Genomic DNA, 16990 nt, shown 5'->3' on the forward strand with positions numbered 1-16990 from the left:
ACCCCGGCCCCAACCCCAACCACGGCCCCAACCCCGGCCCCGGCCCCGGCCCCGGCCCCGGCCCCGGCCCCAACCCCAACCCCGGCCCCCGTCCCGTCCTACCAGCACGGAACATCCCTACAACCCATCAGCCCCCACACCGCTACTTCCGCACAACACTTCCGCTTCCAAGGCGAGGACAAGCTCCGCCCCCGCAGCCGTGTGGGAGTGGTCAAGCGGGGGCGGGTGCTGCTCCGCCCCGGAGGCGTGGCCCGGGTCGTCCCCTCCCCGCGGGGGCGGTGGCGATGGCGGCGGCGGCGGAGGAGATGGTAGCGGTGGCGGAGAGCAGCGATGCCAGGACCGGTGCAGGACGGTGGCTGCCGCCGCACTCGCCCTCGGGCCTGGTGCTGCAGACGGTGGAGATGCACACGGGCGGCGAGCCGCTGCGCATCATCCCGCGGCTAGAGGCGGCAGAAGAGGCAGCGGCGGTGGAAGGACTATCGCTGCTGTCGCTGCGGAGGGAGGTGGCGGCCACACAGGACCACGTGCGGCGGGCGCTAATGCACGAGCCGCGGGGGCACGGCGGCATGTACGGCGCGGTGGTGGTGCGGGGAGCAGCTGACGCTGTCGACGCGCACCTGGCAGTCCTCTTCCTGCACGGCGCCGGCTACAGCGCTATGTGCGGCCACGCTGTCATCGCTCTTGGCCGCTTCGCCCTCGACTATGGGCTGGTGGCGGCACCCAGCTGCCCTGAGACCGCTGTCCACCTGCGCTGCCCCTGCGGGCCTGTCACTGCCTTTGTGCCCTGGGATGGTCACCGCAGTGGCAACCCTGTCCGCTTCCACAGTGTGCCAGCCTTTCCTGTCACCACAGGTGGGAACTGGACCTACTGCACTGGGGTGGGCAGGGGGGCTGGTGGTCTGGCTGAGGGGCATCTGGCAAATCCCTCCCCAGTTCTGACGTTCCTCAAAGGCCATCAGGGACAGCACAAGGTGTCAAGTGCTGCGCTCTGTCATGGGAGCATCCAAGTCATTGTCTCTGCCCCCCTTGCATATGACTGGGTTCCTCTACTCTGCATGCAAGCCAATGGCCCAGTACAGTTTCCCATCTTCAGAGCTCTCTCTTTCTCTTCCCAGACTTGGCCATCGACGTCCCCAGTTATGGGAAGGTGGTGGTCGACATTGGCTATGGTGGTACTTTCTATGCCTTCCTCAACGCTGAGCAGCTGGGCCTTGATGTGTGCTCTTCGAAGACCAGAGACCTTGTCAATGCGGCGACTGCAGTGACAGAAGCAGTGAAGAAACAGGTACAGTGGAGTGCTGTGGTATCCCAGCATGCTCCCTTTGGGTGACTGCACCAAATAGAGGCCCTGTATTCCCCTGAGATGCTCAGGATCAGAGGGAGTCCCATCCTTCTAGCCCTATGTTGAATTTTTAAGTTCTCCTCCAGCCTCACAAGGATGTGAGAAGGAGCTCACTTTCCTGCTGCTGTGTCTTTCTCTGTGCCTGGAGAAGCAGAGGTGGAAATGGAGCACTGTGGCCTTGTCCCCTTCCTCTGGTCTCTTGAGGAAGCTGTACTGCTAGCTGCCCAGCTTCAGCATGCATTGCTGAAGCTGTCTTTGCTGTTCCTAGTTCAAGCTTTATCACCCTGAAAGCGAAGACTTGGCTTTTCTCTACGGCACCATACTGACCGATGGGAAAGATGCCTTTAGTGAGGAGCCCACCACCAACATCTGTGTGTTTGCAGATGAACAGGTACAGGAACGGGCTCTTCTCAGACACACAAGACACCTTTATCCTTTCTTACATCCACTCCAGAGGACAGTTCTGCTGCTTCTTGCTTTGGGTAGTGATGATTGCTTCTGCAGCAGTTTTCCTCTGAAGAGCTGTCACTTAACACATGTTGGTTTAGTTCCTGATGACAGAAATACTTCTGCACATCTTAGATGGGGGCATTTTAAAAGGGTTTATATCTGTGTTCCATAGGTAGGAATTTCCCAGGAGTTCAGTGGCTGAGGTGGGGTCCCAACATAGTGCATGTCCTTAAAGTCCTCATCTAGGGAACAGCTGCTGGGGATGAAGAAAGCAAGAGAGAAAAGAAGGGGTGTAAACTTCTATCCTTGTCTGCAGTGGATAAGGCATCACATAAATAGCAGAGGAAGTTGTGATTGGACTGCTTAGCAGTGAGGAGTGTGGAGCATTGGGACAGATCACCTCGGAAGCTGGCCAATATTGTGGGTTTTGGAGGCTTTAAAATCCAGGCTGGCCAGCTGTGCCCTTAGTGTAAGGAGAACTGATCCTGCCTCGATGTGTAAGAATGGGATGATGCTGGGAAGCTTTCAGGTGCTCCCTAAGTAGCCTCAATATTTACCAGATCATTCATCCCTACAAGTTTGACAAAGCTGATCACAGCTCAGACATTCCCCCAAACCTGTTTATTTTGTTCTTTGTGATGTATCTGAATTCTGTACAAAACCCTAAGATAGAGGGGTCTCCCCCAAGTGCAGTATAGAGGTGGCCAAGAAACCCAAGGGGAGTGATACTGTTTTCTGTTAAACCCCAAAACAGTAGAGCTGGTTCACCTTCTCTTCTGAATGTAGGTTGACCGAAGTCCAACAGGATCGGGTGTGACAGCTCGCATCGCCTTGCAGTACCATAAGGGACTCATCCAGCTTAATCAGACCAGAACCTTTCGGAGCAGCACCACAGGATCCTTGTTCACAGGGAAGGCAGTGAAGGCAAGTGGCTTGTGCTGGACTTTCCCTCTGTCTAGAGGAGTGTTGGAAAAGTGCTGTGGCCTTGGCTCAGTGGAGAAGCCTTTCTGTGCCTGGGGAAGGGCATATGGAAGGAAGGAGGTGCCTGGGGGGTTTGTCTTACCACAATCTTTCAAGATCTTTAGTTATAGAAGCAAGGAATAGTAAGACTGTTCTGTTGCATGGCTTCCCTGCAAGCCCTCTCTTGGCTATCAGGAAAGGACTGGGGTGAGAAGTGCTTATGTAGATAAATTAGCCTGCTCCATTCTCAATGGCAGCTAAGGTTGGATTCCTAGTTTAGTCCCCTCTTCCCTGCCCAAAGGCTGACTGTGCTGTTCAGAGATGTAACATCCATGTTTCCAGGCCCAGCCTTGGCCCTGTGACATCTGGCAACATGTGGCCATGAAGGTCTGAACATGTCACAGGGAGATGTCTTTGGGTGCGAGTGGCTACTGGCTTGTTGCCCTCCTGTGGCAGTGCTGTGGCTCGTGAGCTCAGACCAGCGTCAGCAGCAGTTGTGTAGGTGTGGAGCTCGTGCAGGCAAGGTGAGGTGGTGGAAGAGCTGCTGCACACTTTGGGATGTACCTGGGCAGGGCAGCGTGCTCACTGAGGGGTGTCCACACAAGTGCCAGGTAGTGCTGGTGTTTCATGGGCTTGGGAGAGTGGAGAACCCCTCCATCACCTCTGTCCTGATCCCAATCCCTCTGCAGGAAGCCAAGTTGGGTGACTACAACGCTGTTGTTGTGGAAGTCTCAGGAGAAGCCTTTTACATCGGTACGACCACCTTCACTGTGGAAGAGGAGGACCCATTGAAACATGGCTTCTTCTTCAAGTGACCCGAGCCATGGCATGGTGGCAAAGCCTCACTGATGGTTCTGCACTTCTCCTGCCCATGCATTTCTGTTTTGCTTCTCCACACGGCTCATTGCAATATGCCAGAGCAACAGGAATAGCCCTTGGTGGTGTGACAGCATCTGCTATGTTTCAAGCTAACAGGCCATGTTCCCCTGTTGTGATTAGCATATTGGGTGCAGTGTGATTATCATATATGGGCTGCTCTGAGAACCCATCATATTTTTTTTCTCAATAATTATTTGCAGAAAATGTAGCTGATCTTGGAGATCTGTCTTCCAATTTATGTGCCTTCTCTGTAAATTACTAATTTCAAAGCCAGATTCCTATTAAATGCAGCTGAAAAACACTGCTTTTCTCCTCTTGTTTTCACTCCCGGAACTCATTTCCAGGGCTCTGCCGAGTGTGTCACAGCTGCTGATTTGAATTGCCTATTCTCCCTCGTGCCTCAGCTCAGCTGCCCATGCTGCTGTGACTCATACCCCAGCTTCCCCTGTCTGCCCACCTCAGGCTGTCCAAACACCTCACTGCACTCGCTTCACCCCTTCTAGAACCCTCCTACATCCAAGGTATTTCCTCAGAACCTTCTACAGTCTCTGCTGTGGGTCCCCTAAACCTTCCTCTCTTGCTTATCCTGGACCATTGGCTGAAAATACTCTGTGGCTTACTTTTAACAGGAGCAGCTGTATTAGAATCATAGAATCATAGAATAGTTAGGGTTGGAAAGGACCTTAAGATCATCTAGTTCCAACCCCTCTGCCATGGGCAGGGACACCTCACACTAAACCATATCACCCAAGGCCTCATCCAAAGGTCCGATCCATTATGACCCTTGATTGCTAATTATTTACTGGTGATATTGCCTCAGCCCTGTGGGGTAGCTTGTGCAGCAGTATGCAGTCCATACTTGCTTTGCTAGAGTTTCTTGAGGGAGGATTGACGGTGGGAAGACCAAAGCAAGCCCTGGGCTGTAGGCAAGCATTTGCAGTGGCGGAAGCAAAGCTTCAGAACACTTGTGGCCTGTAATTTCCACTGTGTCTCTAGGCAAAATGCTGTTTGTTTATTGAAGACACTCATGGGAGTGTTCTTTGTTAAAATGAGACATGAAAATGAGAATTCTCATCTCCTAGTAGCTCATGCAGCAGAAGGAAGCAAGTCATACTGGAGAGCTTGGAAAAGGCTGGCATGGAAAAGCCTGGGATTGATTTCTTATGTCAACATAGAAAATTATAACTTTGCCTGTGCTACCAACAGAGGGGTTTTAGGCTGGAAGCTGGAACTCTTCCTTCAGCTTTCTAATAACACCCTGATACATCACTTACAGGCTTTGGTCCCAGAAGCAAGAATTGACAGACACATCCTTCGTGCTTGCAGGAGCAAGCTCCTCTGTGTGTTTTTAGCTACTGGGCATCTCCCCTGCAATCAGCCCCCCAGCCTGGATCCCGGGGAAGAGGTGGGGCAGCAAGTCCTGAAGCCCAGCATAGAAAGGTTGGAAGCTCTTCACGTATTAGAACAGGCTGTCCAGGGAAGTGGTGGAATCACCATCCCTGGAAGTGTTCAGAAAACATGTAGGTGTGGCTCTTAGTTACACAGCTTAGTGTTGGACTTGGCAGTCCTGCCCTAAAGGTTGGACTTAATGATCTTAAAGGTCTTTTCCAACCTAGCTGATTCTGTGAATCTGTGATGAATTGGGTCACATCCCTCATTATGTATTCATGGTGATACTCCTAAGAAGTTTCCCCTGTAGGGGCAGCAACTCCAGCATGGTTGAGGGTGGTGGGACAGGGTCCTGCTTCCAGTGTGAGAGTCCCTGTCCTGACTCCTCAACCCCTCAGCTTGTGAGACTCCAACCTGGAGAGCAGAGCCGGCCTCCGCCAGAGTGCCTGGGGGTAGCTGATCCCTGCCCCTTCTTGATGGGCTGCAGGACGGTGCGGGAAAAGGGGCAGTAGGGGAGAGGGGCCATGAGGGAAGAGGGCTTTGAAAGGAAAGGGGCCATGTAAGACAAGGGGCTGTGGGAACCCGTCCCCGGCTCTGGGTTGGGGTGAGGCCGGTGTGGGGTGAGGGAGTCCCTGTGCCCAGGCTTCCCGCGCCCCGCTGCTCGGCTGCGGACACTCCGCTCCCCGCCCCCGGGGCCGCAGAGCGAGCCGGGCCGGGCTGGGCCGGTTCCCCGGGCAACGGCGGCCGCGCGACGTCAGCGGCTGGCGGGGCCGGCGGCCCGGCGCGGGCGGGGAGCGCCTCTGCAGCCGCGGCGCCGGCCGGGGCATGGGGCTGCGCATGGAACCGGCCCCGGCTGTGCCGGGAAACCTGTCCCGCGGCGGCGGCAACGAGAGCGGCGGGGCGGCGGAGGCGGGAGGGGAGGCCGGGTGGTCTGCGGCGGCGCTGGCCTCGCAGGCGCTGGCGCTGCTGCTCATCTTCGCCCTCTCGGCGCTGGGCAACGGGGCGGTGGTGCTGGTGATCGCCCGGCACCGGCAGCTCCGCACGGTCACCAACGCCTTCGTGCTGTCGCTGTCGCTGTCGGAGCTGCTGGGCGCCCTGCTCTGCCTGCCCCTGGCCTTCTTCAGCCTTCTCAGCCGCCCGCCCGGCGCCTGGCTCTTCGGGCAGCGCCTCTGCCTGGCCAGCGCCGCCCTGCACGCTGGGCTGGGCATCGCCGCCACTCTCACCATGGCTCTCCTCTCCTTCGACCGCTACTGCGCCATCGTCCGCCAGCCCCGGCACAAGATGGGCCGCCGCCGCGCCGCACAGCTGCTGGCTGCCGTCTGGCTGGCCGCCCTGGCCCTGGCAGGACCCTGGTACGGGCTGGCGGGCGAGGGGCAGCGGGAGGCCCGTCCCGGGGCCTATCACTGCGTCTACGTGCTTCCCTGGGGCTCATCCCGGCTGGGGCCACCCTACGGCGCAGCCCTCATTGTGCTCTGCTACCTCCTGCCCTTCGCCCTCATGTGCTTCTGCCACTACAACATCTGCCGCGCCGTGCGGCTGGCCGAGAGCCGCGTGCGGCCCCTCACCACATACGGGCACCTGCTGCGGGCCTACGGGGAGATGCGCACGGCCACCACTGTCCTCATCATGATCGTCTCCATCATCTGCTGCTGGGGGCCCTACTGCGTCCTGGGGCTGGCTGCGGCTGCTGGCCACCTGCCTTTCTCGCCCACCATGGATGCTGTAGCCAGCGGGATGGCCTGGGCCAACGGTGCCATCAACCCCCTCATCTATGCTGCCCGCAACCCCAACATCTCTGTGCTGCTGCGGCACAGCCGTGAGGGTGGCTACAGAACTAGGAACAACATGGCGGCCTACCTCTTGGTCCCGGGACGCCAGCCGGAGCCCTGGAGCAGGGCTGACCGTGTCCGGGAGCGCTACATCAATCAGCACAGCGGCCCCCCAGGCAGTGCCCCGTCTTCCTCCAGCCCAGTGAGCGGGGGAGAGATGGCCATGTGGGCCTGCAAGAATCCCGCTGTACTATTCTGCCGGGATGGGCAGCCAGACGCCATCTCGGAGGCCACCTTGCAGGCCAAAGTGGGCACTGTTGACACCAGCCTCTGAAGTGATGTGGGGCCAGGATGCAGGCGTTGGGCCTCAATGCCATCTCCCTGAAGAACTGTGGGGAGCCCCAGTGCTTGGAATCCTTTGCTGGCAGACTACCAGGAAATTGGAAATTGGAGCGATGGGACTGTGTGAGACGTTGTATGGTTTGTTCTTCATTGTGTGAGCTCTGGTTTGGCAGCTCAGTCTGCAAGCAGCGAGAACTCCACAGTGAAAAAAGTCCTCCTTCTGTTTCAGCAGACCTGATGCACTAGTGATGGCTGCCAAGCTGAGCCAGCACAAGAGCTTAACTGCAAGAACAAAACAGTGTTTGCTCCAGTCCTGCAGAAAATGCCATAGTGAAGCTAAGAGACAGGCATGCAAGTACAGCCCAAATGGACTGACTGTGTGAGCTGTTCGCTAAGTGCCAAAAAGCCATTGAAAACGGAGCACTGGCAGCTGGAAAACACTCTGAAAACACCACACTGTGAAAACCGCATCATGGCAGGAAAATGTTGTTTTAACCCATTTTATGTGGAAGTGGTGATAATCAGAAAGTCATAGGCTGTGGGACAGGGTAAAAAAGCGATGTATTATTGTTTTGGTTTTGTTTATTTTAAAACTCCAAAGCATAACAACAGTAACTGGTGTGAAAGGGAGGATGTATGACACTGGGAGAGAAGGAGAGGAAGATGAAACCTTAGTTGTCAAAATTTCAACAATCCTTTTTTTGTTGGAACAGTCAACTTAAAATGTTGTGAATACAAGAAATGAGAGTTCTTCAGACACTGAGAAAAAGGGTGTGGGTGTAGACTATGGTATCACTGAGTTTGTGCGCAGGGGGTGCACTTTCTTTTTGAGCTCATCTCCCATCTGTGGGAAGTGTCTCACATCTCTAAGAGTGATGTGAGAAGTGAGTATCTGAAAGGAGGTGTAAAGCAATTTCATGTGCTCTTTGTGTGCTCTTAAGAATATGAAAGTGTGTATATGCAGAGAGCAGATACTGTATTGATGGCAGCAACCCATCTGGAGTATAATATTTAAAATCCATTTTAGGAAAGGAAAATAATACAATGGAAGTGCAATTGTGGCATAAATTAATTTGAATTTATCAGTGTATTATTTTTGTCCAAAGGCCTAAAGCCTAAAATTAGTATTTCAAATCAGAAACTAAGATTGGGCTTTTTTTTTTTTTTTTGCCGTTAAATGTGAGAGGCAGGCAAGTGTTTTTCCTTGTACAGGCTTTAAAAATACAGTGTTACTGTTTTACTGGATTTTGCAACTGTTTGTGACCCAAGTGACCATATTATCATTGTTTTGTAAGTGAGACAAGAAATAAATTTGTCTTTTATGCAGGCGATGAAAGTGTCTCAGCCTGTATCATTCTCAGCTCAGACTTGAGAAAGAAACTTCTGTAAAATATTGGCAGATGAATGGTAGCAGAGAGAGACCTAATCACTTGTGAAATTTTAATGCAGCTCTTGTCCATGCTGTGAGCATTACTGTAATTTTCTTCTGGGAAGCTCATGAAGTCCAGGAGGAAAAAATTTGACCCTTGACAGCTGCTCAGCACTGATACTTTGCCCTGCAGGTCCCGGGTTTTGCAAGTTGGACAGTATATTCATACTGTTTCAGAGGGAAGCTGTACAAAAATACACAGCTTTTCACAGCAGCTGACAGCAGGTGAACACCAGTGACTTGTTAGAAGGGTAGGACAGGAATTTTTTTGCATACCTGCCCTTCCACAGCAAATTATGGCCAGTGTAAAGTGAAAGAGGTGGTTGTGAATAATGAGATTAGATTTAACTCTTATCTAGGTAGCTGGCAGGTGGTAACAAGGAGACTTGTGCAGGCTAATTTGCCAGAAAGAGCACTCTGGTGTTTAGACAGCTTCAAGAGCATTTGCCTGAGTTCCACTAGTCATTGACTCTTACCTATAGAAAACTTCAGCTATGATCCAGGAGGTAGCAAAGAAAACCCGTAGGGTTCTGCCTTCCCAGAAGGGTTATTGCTCCATGAGTTGTAGCAACAGTCCTTAGAATAAATTCCAGTGCTCTGTAATGCAGGGAAGACAGAAGCAAGGAAAACTGTCTAACTCAATACTCATAGCCTTGTGTAATTCAGACAGTGCGCAAAGACCACTTGTAGTTCATGTATCACCTGCAGAACAGCTGCACCCTAACTCTGATCCTCTGGCTGTGGTAGAGCTAGCATGTTGGTGTGTATTGCAGTATGAACTCTGTATGGAAAAGGATGTTGCTGTTTTTAGTCTGGCCCCTCTGCAGGTCTGAAGCAGAACCTGTACTTTAACCAGAAGTGATCATTTAGAGCCTCCCTGTCTTTAGCACCACAGAGACTTACAGGGTTCTTTTGCACTTTTTGCATGCAAGAAGAGCTCTATCTGCCAACTGGAACAAACTTGGTCAGAGTAGATGAACTAAGGTATAGTTAGTGGGTTAAGGAAATGAAGAAGATGAAGGCCCAGCACTGCTGTGCCTGGCTCGTGGCATGCCATCAAGTGCTATGGCTGCATTGGCTAAACATACTGGCTAACATGGCTAAAAGCCCATGAAAAGGGTGGTCCTGTTCCCCTCAGTGCTTGGCTCTGGCCAACTGCCCAGTCCCTTCTGTACATACCACCACAACTGACTGTCACTAGCCAGCTCAGGTACTAAACAACAGAAACCATTCATTCCCTCTTTTGCATGCTGGTTTTGTTTTTCTGGCAGTTCTGACAGGGGCAGGATTGGGAATGCCAGGGCTGAGGTCGACCATGAAGCATCATGGGAGTTGCATCAGGAGTGAACCAACACAGCTTTCTAGGAAGGTGGTAGTGAAGCTGGAACAACACAGATATTAACATATTTTTAACAAGGACTGACTGGTGCTCATAATTAATCTTGTATGTGAAGAGCTGAATGAGGGCAGCTGGCTGCAGTCATTGAGCCATCACAAAGCAGCACATTTCTGTTAAACACGAACTTGGGCTGTAGGAGGGGAGATTCTTGACCAGATTCTTTTTGACGTGGAGCTGCTGCAGCTCCAATAGAGAGCCAGCCTGTGTTTTAAAGCTCTGCTTGTTCTGTACTCCTCATAGTCATAGAATCATTCTGTGATTCTATGATTATAGGTTATAACGATTCCACAGAATCGTTTTGATTGGAAAAGACCTTCTAAGTCCAACCCTCAACCTGGCACTGCCAACCCCACCACTAAACCATGTTCCTAAGTGCTACATCTGCACATCTTTTTAATACCTCCAGAAATGTTGTCTCAACCACTTCCCTGGGTAGCCTGTTCCAATGCTTGACAACCCTTTTGGTGAAGAACCTTTTTCTAATATCCAATCTAAACCTCCCCTGGTGCAACTTGAGGCCACTTACTCTTTGTCCTGTCACTTGTTACTTGGGAGAAGGGATTAACCCCCACCTCATTATAATTTCATCTCTGGTAGTGGAGAGAGTGATACAATCTTCCCTCAGCTTCCTTTTCTCCAGGCAAAACAAACCCAGATCCCTCAGCCGCTCCTCATATCACAGCACTGTTGAACAAGTCAGGTAACATTGCAGGTCTACAGACTACACAGGTCTCTACACCCACATTTTAAAAGCTGTGTTTTAAAAAACACTGCCAAACAGTGAAGTGTCTTAAATCACAAACAGCAGAGAGAGAAACACACATACAAACACACATAAACCACACCAAAGGCTGCAGGCTGCCTGCTGAAATGGTACTTGGAATGCTGCTAGGTCCCAGCTGTGCTGAAGGTTGCTGCCTCTCACCAACAGTGCAGAGCAGGCGAGAAGGTCTTGGCCATGCTAGCAAACAAGCCGGTGTGTGAGTCTGTCCTCGTACCTGACAATACAGGTACAAGTGTCCATGGGTTCTTCCAGAAGGAGACCTGAGGTTTACCTCACTGTTTTACTGTAGCTCTGAAAACTCTGTCTATGGTTGCAGCGACTTTTTTCCAGGTAAGAAAATATCACAGGAAGCAGCTCCTGGCTAAGCCACTAATGGGGACATTAGCTCCACGTCTTTTAGATGCTCATGCTGCTGTGCCCCACTCAGTGAGCCTCTTTCTTTAAGCTGAAGGATAACTCAGAAGGCAGCAAGACACCAAGGTTTTAGACACTGCAAAAGTAGCTCTAAGGCTCCAACCCTCCAGCCATAGCTCTGCAAACTTTCCTTCTTCCTCCATTGACATGAGCCTGGATACAAGGCAAACCACAGTCTCATCTGGAAAGGGCTCTGCAAAGGATGTTGGGACATTGTGTTAGCAACCCAATTCAAAAATCTTGTCATTTATTCAGTGCAGGGTATTTGGCATGAGAGCAGTTCACATGATATGAAGATCAGATAGCAGTGACGTTAGTCAAACCAAATTAAAAATTAGTCCTTGGGCTCTTTAGTCCCTCGTTGACTTCCCAGCATACTTACCCGCAGTCTAAGAGTTCCATACTGTCTGGCAATGATACAACTGATGCATTGTATCTTAGAACAAAAACATCAAGTCTTGATGAGTGACAATCATTTTAGAAGGTACTGTTCCAGCTGGAGTCAGTGCTAGTTTTGCTGTTGATTTAATCATTATATTAATTCAAGTCATTATTTTCCACTCCCTACCTAGTCTCTGGATGAGGTCCTGGTTCAGAGCAAACGCTTTGTGCATAGCTTAAAACCTGCTAACAACTAGTAATTTATAAGTGACAGTGTGACAGGCTGTAATAGCTGACAGTAATCACCCGAACCAGAATATCTCATGTGAATGAGATTCCCCTTTCCTGCTTCTCTTTCAGCCCTGGTGTTGGTTTGTATGTCCAGTAGATGCCAGCAGAGATCTAAGCAGCCAGCACAGCTAACGATCCTAAGGCCTCCTTCTGTAATGAGACCTAGCAGTCAACTCACCACTGCTATATTTCAAGTTGCAAACAATGCAGTGCAAGCCCTAAGCATATCCCTTTGAAACCTAGTTTCAAGGATGGCAATTATTAAGCTCTACACATGCTGCTCTTTGGAAGGTTTTTTGTTGAGACTGAAACAAATAATTTGGAAAGCACATCAGGAAAGTGGCACTTTGTACTCTCTAGCTGGCTAGCATCTGTGCTGCATGGTCTCCAGAACTGCAAAAGCTCCAGCCCAGATGCTTGGTGAGATCAGTCCTGGTGCTAGCAGGGTGCTTAGTTCAGCAGCAGAGCTGTGTCCTCACTTTAGCTGCATTTGTATTTTTTATATGGTGACTCTTATTGTTAATAATAAATGGGTGCACCTCGAGAGCTGCTTGCAAAGAATTACAGAGCCACAAAGTAGTAACTAAGTGCCAGCAGAATAAAACGGCCCCAAATCCTGCAGGAGGAGTAACCTGCAATGTAATCTTGGCTCGAGTGTCTCCATGCCCAGCAACACTGTGCTGCTTTGCTGCTGCAAGCCCTGAGCTTGCCAGGACATGTGGGGTAAGTCCCATTGGGTTCACTGGGGCTGGATGTGTGCACTATCCATACCATGGCCAGCCCTCTTACTGGTCCCAATTTGCAAAAGAACAATGGGTGCTTAATCCCATGCTGCTGGTAGAACACTGCTTGGGGCTTGAAGCATCTACAGTCACACCAGGTGAAGTACTTGGGGAACAGTTCTGTGTTTCTAGATACTTTTTTTTTCCTAGGAAATCACCACTGTGAGAAGGAGGAAAAGCAACATGGAGAGGCAGACTGTAAATCCCTCTCAGTGGCATAAAATGGATGAGTCACTGGGGAAATCAAAGTGAAAGTTGCTGGAACCCCAAGGAGCAACACCAGGACCTGCATTAGTCTCGCTGGGGAGTGATGGATGATCTGCTTGGCCAAGACGATCCCAGGAGGCTGTGGCTGAATCCAGAGGAGATTAAGTGAGCGGGGCTCAAAGGCAAAGGGAATGCCAACACAACTTGATATGTGCTGAGGGTCAGATCCTGCGTGGGATTCACTTGCAAAGTATCCCTCCTCACAAGGAAGCTCTGCCAGAAGGAAGGCAGGTGGTGACATCCTCCAACATTTCTGTCCTAGGGATCTGGAGCTGCCAGCACTGTCCAAGCAGGTCCTGGGCCAGGCTGGTGTGTCTGTATGAGCCCTGCCCTGCTCCTGTCCCCATTACTGCTGGCATCACCACTCTGCTCAGCTCCACACATCTCAGGAGTGGGGTTTCAGCTGAGCTTTAAGCCCAGGCTCTTCTAGCACAGTCTGTAATAGCCACAGCCGAAGAATAATCCATGTATTTTTTGCAGAGACATTGTGCTCATCTCGCCACCCCAACTGGAGGGGCCCTGCTGGTGCTTGCTACTCAGGCAGCAGTCAAGCCCTGGAGCCTTGTTTGGGCTGTTTGTATTGGGTGAAACAGCCTATCAGTGTGCCCACAGGCGTCTAGGGTGATCGTGAAAGATGAGCTGGATCCAGCTATGGTTCAGCAGAGGAAGTAATTCACTCCAAAAGGGGCAGTTTGTTATTTGTGCTGTTTCTTGACTTGCTGTCACTTCGCTCCTCCAGATTCAGCTGGTTTCAAAAAGACAAGCACTGCCAGGAGCTTGCAAAACTGACTGGGGAGGAATTTCTGAATATTTGGGATCTGTAATTATATGTATTCATTATTCTTGCCTTTATAAACTATTTTCAGCCTTATTTATTCCATAGTCAGCTCAGAAACTAGGGAGCATCTAAAGGGATTCACAAACTGAAAAAAAAAAGGGTTTTTTTTTAAAGCTTTGGTGTGAAGAGAGGATTCTACCTTTTCTCAGAGGGTTTTTTATTGTTGTGTGCACCGAAGAGTTAAAGGCATTTGCAAACCTCAGTGCTTCACAGCTTGTCTGCTTTCCCTTCAGACATGCAAACACTCTCTCCCCCTTGCCACCGCAAGAAGAAGATTGCAGCAGGGGTGACTTTGGGGAAGTCACTTAGAAAAATGGCATTCCTCCAAGGGAGGAGAAGAGCTTCCTGCCCTTCCACATGTGCAGGAACACCCCTGTTTCTCCCAGGGCAAGTCTGGCTGAAGGCAGCAGGAATCCCTCCACCTGCTTCTGCTAGCATTAGTAATGTGCAGGCTTAAACACTTGGGTTTACGCTTGGTAGCTTGGCCAGAGGGCTTCACTAAAGTGTGGAAATTGACCCCAGGTTGGTGCTGCTCGTGGGCACTGTGCTGGCTGCTTGTTGAGGCTGACAGGTAGCACTGGGTTAGCACACCCCACCACAGTGAAAGGCAGCTGGGGAGATGATGGTGCTGCAGCCGGTGAGGAACAAAACCCTCTGGATGTGTCCTCCAAATCAAAATCCCTCAGGGTCACAGATGTGGACAAAAGCAGCAAGATAGATTTCTCCTAAACTGCTCACCCGGCAGTACCCTCACAACCATGTAAATGTGATTTGCTCACGTGACCTAGCAACATCCTGTGAACTGATCTCAGCATCAGGAGAAAAAGTGCTCTGAATAATCAGGTCAGTTATTTCTTCAGTGAAATCTAATGTGCCATGGCATTTGTGCTCTTTCCTGACCTGTGCCTGTGGCTTCTGTGCTCAGTCTGGTGCATTTTACAGAACATTTGGTAATATCCAGTCCCTGAGGTCACATCAGGTTTTTAATACAGCATCTGAATTGTGGATTCTTTCCAGAAAATGTAACTCAAATGGTGATCTCCCCCTGCTATTGAATTGGAAAGGTTTGCCATAGAAATTAAGTCTTTCCTGAGTGCTTCACACTCTGATTTTACAGTAAAAAGGGTTTCAGGCAGAGGTCTGGAGCTAAACAAAGCACAAGGCTGGGGTTCCCTCATCGTGAGCCCAGGGAATGCTTTGCACAGAGCTTGGGAAAGTAGAAAAGCTGTATGAATGTACACAAGCACGAATTCAAGCAGATGGAAAAGCTTCTGGTACCCCTAAGCACTTGACAGCTCCGAAGTCTGGAAAGTGCCAGCAGATGGTGGTGCTGCCTTTCCCGGGGGCTCTGCTGGGGCCCGGCAGCGCAGAGCTCCCAGCTCCCTGCCTCACCTGCGCACACTCAGCAAACCTGGTTTAAAGCTAAGAATAATATAAAATGCTCAGAGGTTTCAAGTCAGAGCACACCTGATTAAAATGGAGAACTCCCTGTTTCACATGGATATATTGCAGGACCCTGAGCAATGCCAGGAAGAGATGCCACAGGAGAGGCATCTGTGGGATTCCTGCAGGAGAGGGAATGGCGGTGGCTCGTAGCCTCCCTCCTGCACCCATCAGCCTTTGTGTCAGCTTGGCGTCTCCCACCCTCTCTGCCCTCCCTGCCTCCCAGAAGCACAGATCGAAGGGCATGTTCACCCCATAGCACAGGCTGGTACAGAAATACCCAGGTTTGTTTATGGGGTTTTACTGCTACACTAGTTTCTGCACTGAGGGATGAGCCTGTTCCTGGGGTGCCTCAGCAGTGCCAGCCCTGCACAAAGGCCATACATCTGCTGACCAGGCTGTGCAAGAGCATGATTTTGGTTGGCGAAGTGCAATTTTACCCCAGAGCAGCTGCTTGAGCTGTGACATAGGCACTGGGGACATAGCCAGGTCCAGCTGCAATGCAGGACTGCCAGCGTCTCCGCTTTGCTTACTCTTTCCTGAGGGTCTCCAGGAGGCACGTCAAAGCCTGACAGACCCATTGGTCCCGCTGTACCCTCCCTTGGGAATAAATAAATACGTTTGGACATCAAGTCCAGCAAGCTCCTCCTAACCCAGCACCCTGCCACTGCTTGCCAGTGCCACCAAAGGGGCAGTGATGCCAGCAGGGCCAGGGGGCAGGAGTCTCCCCATTGAGCCATGTCTGCCCTACTTGCTGAGCTGGATTTTGCATGCAATGCTGTGCCTGCATCAGGTCATTGCCCCAACATCTTGACTCATCTTTTCCAAGCTATAGCATGATGACAAGGATAACAGGTTGGGTATGGGAACTGATACCTGACACTGGCTCTGGCAGGACTCCCAGCCTTCACAGCAGAGAAAGCTGTGGGGCTGAAGCAGAGCATAGGCAAAGCTGGCTCATCAGGTTTGGTGCCACCAACCCAGGTGGCCCCATGGGGCAAGACCTCTGTGAGCACCATGCCCAGCAGCTCCCCTGGCACCATTGGGTCTGGGAAGGTTTTTCCTGTCCAGCACACCCTCCTCATGGCTTTAACTGAAGAGAGCATCCAGGATTTGGGGCAAAGAAGCTCTTTTTCAGATGCAATCCCAGATAGCCAGGCCATTGGAGATATGAGCTCCTGGCCACATGGGTTCACTAAGCACCAGTCCAGCATCTGCTACCCCAGTCCTCTTACCTCTGGGATGATCAGCTTTGTATCTCCAATTTATGTTCTCAAGCCATAGATGCTGCTATTTCAGCCTTGAGGAAGGGTTTGCAGGCTAGGAAACTTGCATGTTGCTAGGCTTTTTTCCCCTCTCAGATATCTTGGTTGAATAAAAAGCTGTACCCTGTCCTTGCTCATCTCCCACTGCCACCCTGTCCCTGTCCTGGGGCCCATCCTGTGTCACACACAAGTGTGGCCCAGGATACCTGCAATCTGCCATTAACCAGAATTTCAGGTCCTCATGGGGTTGTAGGGCTTGGGCATTATTGCATTTATGGATGCACCCCAGAGCATCATTGTGCTGGGGACATGGGGATTTATGAAGGGAAGAGCATCTGGAGCCATTTCCCTTTTGCTTGAATCCTCTCACTACACAGCCTGGGGCTGCTTTCGCAAGGCATCACCAGCCCACCCAACTGCCAGGCACCATGGTGGCAGCTGTGCTCTTCACCCCTGCCCTGTGCTCCCTGCCAGCCCAGTTTTGACCAACGCCAGGCCATAAATATGCTCTGTGGCTGGCAACACTGGCCATGGGATATAAATAGGAGAGTGCTGCCATGTATGCC

At 51.3% G+C, this 16990-nt stretch overlaps 2 protein-coding genes across 2 annotated transcripts; both read left to right on the forward strand.

Annotated features, from left to right (window-relative positions):
- Positions 1-302: 302 nt before the first annotated feature.
- Positions 303-3933, forward strand: L3HYPDH (trans-L-3-hydroxyproline dehydratase). The gene is made up of 5 exons (XM_062630786.1): positions 303-852; positions 1116-1285; positions 1611-1733; positions 2579-2720; positions 3446-3933. The coding sequence occupies exons 1-5, from the start codon at positions 306-308 to the stop codon at positions 3565-3567; spliced, it is 1104 nt and encodes a 367-aa protein (XP_062486770.1). The 5' UTR covers positions 303-305; the 3' UTR covers positions 3568-3933.
- A 1878-nt stretch (positions 3934-5811) lies between these two features.
- GPR135 (G protein-coupled receptor 135) lies at positions 5812-8445 on the forward strand. The gene has a single exon (XM_062630785.1). The coding sequence runs from the start codon at positions 5846-5848 to the stop codon at positions 7121-7123; it is 1278 nt and encodes a 425-aa protein (XP_062486769.1). The 5' UTR covers positions 5812-5845; the 3' UTR covers positions 7124-8445.
- Positions 8446-16990: the final 8545 nt, after the last annotated feature.

The sequence above is a fragment of the Pezoporus occidentalis genome, unplaced genomic scaffold (assembly GCF_034315485.1).
Source record: "Pezoporus occidentalis ecotype Australia unplaced genomic scaffold, CSIRO_AGI_Poc_V1 ctg36, whole genome shotgun sequence".
Lineage (NCBI taxonomy): Eukaryota > Metazoa > Chordata > Aves > Psittaciformes > Psittacidae > Pezoporus > Pezoporus occidentalis.

Coding starts and splice junctions, on each gene's coding strand:
- L3HYPDH (XM_062630786.1), top strand. CDS start 306: ATGGTAGCGGTGGCGGAGAGCAGCGATGCCAGGACCGGTGCAGGACGG. Junction 1,286..1,610: donor CAGAAGCAGTGAAGAAACAG/GTACAGTGGAGT, acceptor TGCTGTTCCTAG/TTCAAGCTTTATCACCCTGA. Junction 2,721..3,445: donor AGGGAAGGCAGTGAAGGCAA/GTGGCTTGTGCT, acceptor CTCTGCAGGAAG/CCAAGTTGGGTGACTACAAC.
- GPR135 (XM_062630785.1), top strand. CDS start 5,846: ATGGGGCTGCGCATGGAACCGGCCCCGGCTGTGCCGGGAAACCTGTCC.